At 60.2% G+C, this 9,890-nt stretch overlaps 3 protein-coding genes across 3 annotated transcripts in view; 2 read left to right on the top strand and 1 right to left on the bottom strand.

Moving 5' to 3' along the window:
• LOC108510136 (pyrroline-5-carboxylate reductase 3-like) overlaps window positions 1-1,976 on the top strand; it is a gene marked incomplete at its 5' end in the record, with an annotated part of 6,264 nt that extends 4,288 nt beyond the window's left edge. The window contains one exon of the mRNA XM_017839825.1: window positions 1,612-1,976. Coding sequence (XP_017695314.1) covers window positions 1,612-1,794 — 183 coding nt within the window. The remainder of the gene's footprint in view (window positions 1-1,611) is intronic.
• Window positions 1,977-3,710: 1,734 nt separating this feature from the next.
• Window positions 3,711-6,592, bottom strand: LOC108510137 (tigger transposable element-derived protein 5-like). Its single transcript, XM_017839826.1, has one exon. It carries the CDS (start codon window positions 6,476-6,478, stop codon window positions 4,685-4,687), a length of 1,794 nt encoding a protein of 597 aa, XP_017695315.1. The 5' UTR covers window positions 6,479-6,592; the 3' UTR covers window positions 3,711-4,684.
• A 581-nt stretch (window positions 6,593-7,173) lies between these two features.
• LOC108510138 overlaps window positions 7,174-9,890 on the top strand; it is a 12,551-nt gene continuing 9,834 nt past the window's right edge. The window contains exons 1-2 of the mRNA XM_017839827.1: window positions 7,174-7,282; window positions 9,818-9,846. The gene's annotated coding sequence lies outside the window, so the exon portion shown is untranslated. The remainder of the gene's footprint in view (window positions 7,283-9,817; window positions 9,847-9,890) is intronic.

The following is a 9,890-nucleotide window of genomic DNA, read 5'->3' as shown; positions in this document are numbered from 1 at the left end:
GGTTTTGGGGTTGCTGGGTTTAGAGGGTGCTGGTTTTGGGGTTGCTGGTTTTGATGGTGTTGGTTAAGGGGTGCTGGTTTTGGGGTTGCTGTTTTTCAGGGTGCTGGTTTTGTTTTAACTGGTTTTGGGGTTGCTGGTTTTAGGGGTGCTAGTTTTGGGGTGCTGGGTTTTGAGGGTGTTGGTTAAGGGGTGCTGGGTTTTGAGGGTGTTGGGTTTGGGGGTGCTGGGTTTGAGATGCTGGGGTTTGAGGGTGCTGGTTTTGGGGTGCCGGGTTTGGGGGTGTTGGGTTTGGGGATGCTGGTTTTGGGGGGTGCTGGGTTTGGGGCGCTGGGTTTTGAGGGTGTTGGGTTTGAGTGTGTTGGTTTTGGGGATTGCTGGTTTTGGGGTGCTGGGTTTTGAGGGTGTTGGTTTTGAGGGTGTTGGATTTGGGGTTGCTGGGTTTGGGGGTGTTGGGTTTGGGATGCTGGGGTTTGAGGGTGTTGGTTTTGGGGTGCTGGTTTTGGAGTTGCTGATTTTGGGGTTGCTGTTTTTGAGGGTGCTGGTTTTAGGGGTTGCTGGTTTTGGGGTACTGGTTTTGGGGGTGCTGGTTTTGGGGTGCTGGGTTTGGGGTGCTGCTTTCGGGGGTGCTGATTTTGGGGTTGCTGGTCTTGGGGCTCTTGGTTTTGGGGTGCTGTTTTGGGGGTTGCTGATTTTGGGGTTGTTGTTTTTGGGGCTGCTGCTTTTAGCGGTTGCTGGTTTGGGAGTTGCTGTTTTTTAGGGTGCTGGGTTCGGGGTCCTGGTTTTGGGGTCCTGGTTTTGGGGTCACTGGGTTTAGGGTTGCTGGGGTTTGAGGGTGTTGGTTTTGGAGGTGCTGTTTTTTCTTTTTTAGGGTGCTGGTTTTAGGGATGCTGGTTTGGGGGATGCTGATTTTAGGGATGATGGTTTTGGGGTGCTGATTTTGAGGATGCTGATTTTAGGGATGATGGTTTTGGGATTCTGGTTTTGGGGTTGCTGATTTTAGGGATGCTGGTTTTGGGGTTGCTGGGTTTTAGGGCTGCTGGTTTTGGGATGCTGGTTTTGGGGTTGCAATTTTGGGGGGTGCTGTTTTTGGGGGGTGCTGTTTTTGGGGGTGCTGGTTTTGGAGGGTGCTGTTTTGGGGGATGCTGGTTTTGGGGTTCCTGGGTTTTGGGGATGCTGATTTTAGTGATGCTGGTTTTGAGGATGGTGATTTTAGGGCTGCTGGTTTTGGGGTGTTGGGTTTTGAGGATGCTGATTTTAGGGCTGCTGGTTTTGGGGGTGTTGGGTTTTGGGGATGCTGATTTTAGGGCTGCTGGTTTTGGGGGTGTTGGGTTTTGGGGATTGCTGGTTTCGGGGTTGCTGATTTTAGGGCTGCTGATTTTGGAATTGCTGGTTTTGAGGATGCTGATTTTAGGGCTGCTGGTTTTGGGACCCCCATGAGTGTGAGAGAGGAGGTTCTGACTCCCCTCCTGCCTCCCTTCCCCTTCTTGGCCCCCCAAAAAACGAGGCCACCTTCAGAAGGCGGCGGCGGCGAAGGGCCGCGGGCCGATCCCTCGCCGGGACGGCGCTTCCCGGAGGGGTCGGATGATTTGGGAGGTGCCCTTTTTTCCGTAGGGCGCTGCCAAGATGCTGCTGGAGACCGGGGAACACCCGGCAAAGCTGCGGGCGGACGTCTGCACCCCCGGGGGCACCACCATCCACGCCCTGCACCAGCTGGAGAAGGGAGCGCTCCGGGCCACCGTCATGAGCGCCGTGGAGGCGGCCACCAACCGCGCCTGGGACATGGCCAAGGACTAGTTGGCCCGGCTCTTGTCCCAGGAAAGGGTGATGGGGACCAAAACCGGCCTCTTCCAGGAGATCCCGATGCCCTCGGGAGAAGCTGGAAGGGGGGGTGGGAAGGTGGCGTCGGGCACGTGTTGCCTCAGCGGGGCCGCGAGCAAATAAACGTGGGCACACATGGCTCCTCCGGGTGCCTTCGGTCCCTGGGGGGTGTGGGAGCCACCACGGGGTCACCACCCAGCCATGGGTGGCTCCTCGTGTTGCCTTCGGTCCCCGGGGGGTGTGGGAGCCGCCACAGGGTCACCACCCAGCCATGGGTGGCTCCTCCGGGTGCCTTCGGTCCCTGGGGGGTGTGGGAGCTGCCACGGGGTCACCACCCAGCCATGGGTGGCTCCTCGTGTTGCCTTTGGTCCCTGGGGGGTGTGGGAGCCGCCACGGGGTCACCACCCAGCCATGGGTGGCTCCTCCGGGTGCCTTCGGTCCCTGGGGGGTGTGGGAGCTGCCACGGGGTCACCACCCAGCCATGGGTGGCTCCTCGGGGTGCCTTTGGTCCCTGGAGGGTGTGGGAGCCGCCACGGGGTCACCACCCAGCTGTGGGTGCCTGGGATGGTGCCGGTGCCACGCCGGCTCCACTCCCCCTGGGATCCCTGGGGATGGAGTTGGCGCTGCCATCGCCGAGGATGGAGGTGCCACCCGCCCTCACGGGCGCTGTGCCCTCTGTGTGGCACCAGGGCCGGGGTTTTGGGGATGGGCTGATCCCAACTGAAGCCTCCCGGAGCTGGGAGAGCGGCCACATCCCTGCGGTGGGACACGAGGGACCGTCCCGGGCGCCGCGAGAGTTTTATTCCCAAAAATACAGGGAGGAAGTCGACCAACCTAAAAACCTCCACCGTGATCCCGCATCCGGGTCCCTCTCCGGCTCCACGGGAATGGGGTGGAAGCCTAGACCCATTCCCAGCTCCAGGGAGTGGAAACTCAAACTATCCAGCGAGGATCCAAACCTTTTCCGTGCCCTAATTCAGCTCCCTTTGCCTGCCGGCACCTGCACGGATACAATGAACATTCCAGCTGATTTGGGAACTGCTTTGAGGATGAAAAGGCCTTTTCTGGGCAAAACGTGGGTTTTGGGGAAAACATCTGGATGCTGAGCCTCTGGATCCTGTGGCTTTGACCCCGTTCCCCGGGATTTGGTTGCCCCAGAGGCCAGTGGCACCGAGCCAAGAGAGATTCCACAGATTCCCAAGTTATGGTGCTGCCAAGGCACGACCTGAGTGGGAACCTTCTCCAGGCACCCAATTAATTAATTAGCAAAGCTCCACAGAAGCCAGAAACGGAGCTGGAGCCGGCCCGGAGAAGGGAAGGCTCCAGGGAGACCTTGGAGCCCCTTCCAGGGCCTAAAGAGACTCCAGGAGAGCTGGAGAGAGACTTGGGATGAGGGACGGAGGGACAGGACACAGGGAATGGCTTCCCACTGCCAGAGGGTTAGACGGGATATCGGGAAGGAATTCTTGGCTGGGAGGGTGGGGAGGGGCTGGGATGGAATTCCCAGAGAAGCTGTGGAAGTGCCCAAGGCCGGGTTGGAGCAAGCTGGGATAGCGGGAGGTGTCCCTGCCCATGGCAGGGGGTTGGAATTCCACAGTCTCTTCCAACCAAACCCATTCCATGCTTTGAAGGTCTCACCCCCCCCGGATCAGGCCAAGCACCTTCTGCCGAGCTCGGCGACGTTCCTGTCACACAACCGAGGATTCCTCGAATTCCCAAACTCCTGCTCGAAACCAGCCACATCCCAAGCTCCCCAAACATTTTTGTGGGGTCTTTTTTTGTTGGAGAAAACCGAACCCGGGGGACACACCCACCCCGAGGGCCCCCTCGTGCCACCCCAAACCTCCCTGGGATGGCTCCGCGTGGCTGTTCACAAACAACAGGCTCCGTGTGGGAATAAAAATCCATTTATTTTCCATAAACTCTGCAGTGAGGAGACCAAGACACGGAGAAACCTCCACCCCTCCGGCTGGCACGGGGCAGCTCCGAGGAATTCACCTCATTTCCCCCCCGCCCTTCAGTCGTTGGCTTCAACCGGCTCAAATTTCATCCAGGTCGGGCCAAGAGCTGCCGAATTCCTCTCTTGAGGTCTTCCAGAATTCCAAGGTGGCTCTCCCTGCTCCGACCTCAAACTCACCCAGACGTGTCGTCCAGCCCCAACCACCCCACAAAACCTCACGGGAAGGAACACCCCGTTCCCGGAGCCTTCGGCTCCGCGGGGATGCCGGGATGAGGTACCTGGTCCGGCAGCTCTCCGTGGTCCAGGTGTTGCCAGCTGTGGTGGGAATGGTGGTGGTGACCTTTTCCAGGGAGCTGCAGCTTCTGGGATGCCACCCAAGCGTCGCTTTCCCAATCCAGTGCACGGCGTTGCCTTCGACCGGCCCCAAACCATCCTGGCTTAACGGGGATTTTGTTTCGACAGCGGGAAGGGCGTCACCAACCTCTTCCAGGGTGGAATATTTGCCCTACAGCACCTTGGGAGTGGTCCCTGTCCAGCTGGCTGGGCCCTGCTCCGAGATATTATCCCCAATAATCCCGGTGACACCGAGCGGGTCCCTCCCTAACCCCTTCTCCCCACGGGATCGGGGCGACCGGGGAATTTTGGGGGGGCACCCACCCTCCCTTCTGGCAGTGCCAGCACCCAGGGATGTAAAAAATAGCACCTCCTCACCACGTTTAGGTGAGGGACAACCCTGGAACGGGAGCCGGCGCCCGACAATCCCCGAAACTGCGACCCACAGCCTCCTGATCCCCAGGAGGAATCCTGGCGGGGACGGGCGGCACCTCCGGATAACGGGGCGTCCCCGGCCCCGTGGCCAAGTGGGGGCGGCTGGTAGCCCAGATGTGGGCAGCGGTAGCCCCCGGCCTAGGCGGGGGGGCTGCGGCCGCGGCGCAGCCGCTGGGCCGTGGAGATGAGGGAGCGGAGCTGCACCAGCTTCAGCGGCCCCACTTCCCGGGGGTCCTGCCCCTCCAGCCACCGCAGCGCCGTCTCCAGGCCCTGGATGGCTTCCCGAGCCGTGGGAAGCAACGAGTCTCCTCCTTCCCCGCTGCCTCTGCCACCGGCTGCTTCCTCCTCCTCCTCCTCGTCTTCCTCCACCCCGCAGCCCTCGGCGCCTTCCTCGTCCGCGTCCTCTTCTCCGTCCTCCTCCTCCGTGCCCGGAGCGGCATCATCCAAGTGCAGCCAGTCGGACACTTCCTCGGGAGCCAAGCGCTTGAAGGCCAGCGCTGCCAGGTGGGTCAGGTCGCTGAAGACTTTGCTGTCCCCTCCTCCTCCTCCTCCTCCTCCTCCTTCCTGCCCCGCTCCCGGGGGTTCTCCGCGCTCCTCCTCGCCGGGATGCGGCTCGAAGGCCGCGCGCAGCCCCAGGAGCCAGCACTTCTCGATGGATCCCGGCGGGATGAGATCCCAGGAGAGCCCGGCGAGGTACAGCATGTCCTTGAGGAGGAAGGACCTCACGAAGTCGGCGGGGCCGCCGGGGCCGCCGCAGGACACGGCCAAGCGCAGCAACTCCCGCTTGTAGAGCTGCTTGAAGGCCGACACCACGCCCTGCTCCAGCGGCGCCGGGATCCGGCCTCCCGCTCCGGCAGAGCCGCTCCCGGCGGGAGCCTTGGAGAGGAAGAGCGCGCGGATGGACCCGTCGGGCGTCTGCAGAGGCGGAGAATCCTCCCGGCCCGAGCCGCAGCGGGCCGGCGCCGAGCTGAGCAGCAGCACGGCCTTCTGCTGGAGGCAGCTCCGCCGCAGGTACCGCTTGACCCCCGGCACGAAGTCCTCGAAGAACCACGCCCGGAGCAGCGCCGGCGCCAGCGCGGCCTCGCGGCTGTAGCGGTAACACGCCGGGAACTTCTCCTGGTTGTGATGCCGGAGGCTGGCGGGATCCCGGAGCCCCCCGACCACCAACGGCTTGAGCTTGTGGGCGCCGGTCAAGTTGGCGGCCAGCAGCACCGTGACGCGCTCGCCGCGCCGCCGCGCCGATCCCGCCGGGACGCCGCCGGGGAGAAGCTTCCAGAAGAGCCGGGTGACGTTGGCGTTGTAGATCTGCTCGTCGCCGTAGCCGCCGGCGTCGGGCATCGCCTCGGCGCGGGCGGCCGGGGCGCGCTCGGGCTCGGCGGCCGCGCCGCCCTCGCCGTAGATGCGCTGGCTGGAGATGCCGTGGCGCTTCTGCCAGCGCCAGAACCAGCCGTGGCTCGCCTTGAAGGTACATTCCGGCCCGTAGATCTGGCGGGCGAAGGCTTCCGCCTGCGCCTGGATGAGGGGCCCGGAGAGCGGGATGCCGTGCTGGCGCAGCGCGAGGAACCAGGCGTAGACGGCGCGGTCGATCTCCTCCTCGTTGGCCAAGCGCATCTTCTTGCGCTGGGTGCCCACCTCGCCCCCGAGCTGCTCCAGGAACCAGCGCAGCTTCGCCTCGTCCTTCAGCCAGCCCCGGAGGGTGCCCCCCGGCACCCCGAAGGCCCGGCACACCGACGCCTGGCGCTCGCCCTTCTTCACCCGCTCGATGGCCTGGAGCTTGTCCTTGATGGAGTAGGCGCGGCGAAGCGACATCTTCGCCGACGCCCCCCCGGGGGATGCGCTGCTGCCTCCTCCTCCTCCTCCTCCTCCTCCTCCTCCTCCTCCCCGCCGCCCTCCCGCCATTCCCCCGCCCTCCTCCGGCTCCCCCCCGGGCATGGAGCGGCCGCCGCGTCCATGGGAATGGGGGGCGCGTTATAACCGGGGAGGGACGCGGGGATGGGGCGCCTTTGTCCCCGCTCCGCTCCCCCGCATGCGCTGGCTCCCCCCGCCTCCATACACACCGAGGAGCGCCGCTCGCCCCCCCCCTATTTCTTCGCCGAGTTGGTTTCGTCCTCGTAGCCCCGCCAGCGCCCGCGGGTTGTACCACTCTGCAAAAAGGGGGAGCGAAACGCATCTCTTCCCCCCCCCCCGCCGCTTGCCTTCCCTCACGGGCTGTTCCACCGAGCGGGGGGAGGTAGCGCGGGGCCTCCCCCTTTTCCCGTTCCCTTCCAAAACACGAGGAACATCCCGGGAGAAGCAGGGAAGCCGTATGTGTGTGTGTGTGTGGGGGGGAGGTGTGAGGTGAATTGAGGTGGCGTGAGGCGGCGCCCCCCCATTTCCCGCGGAGTGGTACAACCCGCCGGCGCCCCAGCGGCGCGAGGACGACTCCAACTCGCCAAAGACAAGGGGGGGGGGGAATCCGCGCAACCTCCCGTCTACCGGAACCTCCCGTCTACCGGAAGGGGGATCTGCGCTCATCCCGCTTGCCCCGCGGGGACATTCCCTATATTCCGGCGTGGGATAATCCCAGAAATATTTGTTCGGCGCGTCGTCTCCCCTCCCTGAACCCCCTTTCCCCCCCCGCCCCCCGTCCGCGTGGTACGCGCCGCCCCCATAACCCTCCGCGCGGCGAGCGCGGCCCCCCTTTACCCCGGCGGCGGCCGAAAGGAGCGGAGGGGCCTCGGGGGTCTCGCCCTTCCCGTGAGTCCCGATTTCCCTCCCCCCCCCCTTCTCCTTTTCCCAGCCCCTTATCCCGGGAATCCTTATCCCGGGAATCCTTATCCCCGCTCTTGGGATCCTTCGTCCCCTTTCCCGAGCCTCGCCGATGGCGGTTTCGGGGCTCTCCGGAGCGTCCTTTGCCGCCTCCCGGGTGTGGGGGGGGGGGCCTTTATCGGGTGAGAATTCCCAAGGGAACGGGGGCGATCCCTTCCCATTCCCGAGGTTTTAGGTCCCTTTTCCCCCTTAATAGTTCTGGGAAGGGGGTTGTGGGAGTCCCCCGAAGCCGCGAATGAGAGGGTTAGAGGTGCCCTTGATTTTTGGGAATCGCTTTTCCCCACTCAAAATCCCCGGGAATATTGGGGTGACCCCCCTTCCCAATGTTTTAGGTCCCTTTTCCCTAAAACTTTTGGGAAAGGAATTGTGGGAACCCTCCCTTTCCTCCCAGAGTCCTGAGGGAGAGGATTTGGGATGTCCTTGTTTTTTGGGATCACTTTTCCCCACTCAAAATCCCAGGGAATATTGGGGTGACCCCCTTCCCAATGTTTAAAATCAATTTTCCATTAATAATTCTGGGAATGGGAATTTTGGGAATCCACCCCTTTCCTCCCAGAGTCCTGAGGGAGAAGATTTGGGATGCCTTTGTTTTTTGGGATCACTTTTCCCCACTCAAAATCCCCGGGAATATTGGGATTACCCCCTTTCCCAATGTTTTAGGTCCCTTTTCCCTAAAAATTTTGGGCAAGGGAATTGTGGGAACCTCCCCAACCCTCCCAGAGTCCTGAGGGAGAGGATTTGGGATGCCCTTGTTTTTTGGGATCACTTTTCCCCACTCAGAATCCCAGGGAATATTGGGGTGACCCCCCCTTCCCAATGTTTTAGATCCCTTTTTCCATTAATAATTCTGGGAATGGGAATTGTGGGAATTCTCCCCTTTCCTCCCAGAGTCCTGAGGGAGAAGATTTGGGATGCCCTTGTTTTTTGGGATCACTTTTCCCTACTTTAAATCCCAGGGAATATTGGGGTGCCCCCCCTTCCCAATGTTTTAGGTCCCTTTTTCCATAATAATTCCGGGAAAAGGAATTGTGGGAACCCTCCCCTTCCTTCCAGAGTCCTGAGGGAGAGGATTTGGGATGCCCTTGTTTTCTGGGATCACTTTTCCCCACTCAAAATCCCAGGGAATCCTGGAGTGACCCCCCTTCCCAATGTTTTAGGTCCCTTTTTCCATAATAATTCTGGGAATGGGAATTGTGGGAATTCTCCCCAACCCTCCCAGAGTCCTGAGGGAAAGGATTTGGGATGTCCTTGTTTTTTGGGATCACTTTTCCCTACTTTAAATCCCAGGGAATATTGGGTGACCCCCCTTCCCAATGTTTTAGGTCCCTTTTTCCATAATAATTCTGGGAATGGGAATTGTGGGAATTCTCCCCAACCCTCCCAGAGTCCTGAGGGAGAGGATTTGGGATGCCCTTGTTTTTTGGGATCACTTTTCCCCACTCAAAATCCCCGGGAATATTGGGGTGACCCCCCTTCCCAATGTTTTAGGTCCCTATTTCCATTAATAATTCTGGGAAAGGGAATTGTGGGAATCCTCCCCTTCCTTCCAGAGTCCTGAGGGAGAGGATTTGGGATGCCCTTGTTTTTTGGGATCACTTTTCCCTACTTTAAATCCCAGGGAATATTGGGGTGACCCCCCTTCCCAATGTTTTAAATCCATTTTCCATTAATAATTCTGGGAAAGGGAATTTTGGGAATCCACCCCTTTCCTCCCAGAGTCCTGAGGGAGAGGATTTGGGATGCCCTTGTTTTTTGGGATCACTTTTCCCCACTCAAAATCCCCGGGAATACCGAGGTGATCCCCCCTTTCCCAATATTTTAAATCCTTTTTCCCTAAAAATTCTGGGAAAAGGGGGGTGTGGAAACCCTTCCCCACATTCCCTGTGGGATCTCTTTTCCCCCCCTCACATCCCAAAAAGGAGGATTTTGGGAAATTCCCTCTGGCTTGACCGGGAATTCGGTGTTATTCCCACCTGGGAAAGGAGGGGAATTTTCCCAGGGGAATTTCGGGAATCTTCCCCATCCCTGCCACCTCCAGGGGCCTCCAGGATCGGCTCTTCCCTCCGAATTCCTTGGATTCCTTCCCTTTCCAAAGGGAATCCGCAGCTGCTCCGTGGCCTGGCCCGGATCCATCCCAATCCCAACCCCTTTGGCTGCCTCTCCAAACTTTTTTTCGGGAAAAATCGGCTCCTGGAATTCTCCTCCTCTTCCCCATCCCTCTTTCCGTGTGCTGCCATTCCCAGAATTCCAGAACCTCGGTGGGATTTGTCCTCTCCCTGTTTTTTTTTTTGGGGATCCTCTTCCCAAACTATTTTGGGAATGGGCAGAACCTCCTGCTGTTTTCCATGGGAATGAGGGATTCAATCCATGGCATTTCCTGAAATCCATCCTTGGCATTCCCAGAAATCCCCATGGATGGGTTGGAATTGTTTGTGATTCCCTCATTCCCTTTTTTTTTTCCAGGTGTTTCCTGTTTCTCCCGGACCCTCAGGTAGGACTTTTCCCTCCCCTGGAGCTGTTGATTCCCGGTTTTCCC

This window comes from Lepidothrix coronata, unplaced genomic scaffold, assembly GCF_001604755.1.
Source record: "Lepidothrix coronata isolate B3197 unplaced genomic scaffold, Lepidothrix_coronata-1.0 Scaffold499, whole genome shotgun sequence".
NCBI lineage: Eukaryota > Metazoa > Chordata > Aves > Passeriformes > Pipridae > Lepidothrix > Lepidothrix coronata.
The sequence above is the reverse complement of the archived record's forward strand: the minus strand, read 5'-3'. Positions and strand labels throughout refer to the sequence as shown.

Bases quoted from the DNA above. Each gene is read 5' to 3' on its own strand.
- LOC108510137 (XM_017839826.1), bottom strand. From the start codon at position 6,478: ATGCCCGGGGGGGAGCCGGAGGAGGGCGGGGGAATGGCGGGAGGGCGG.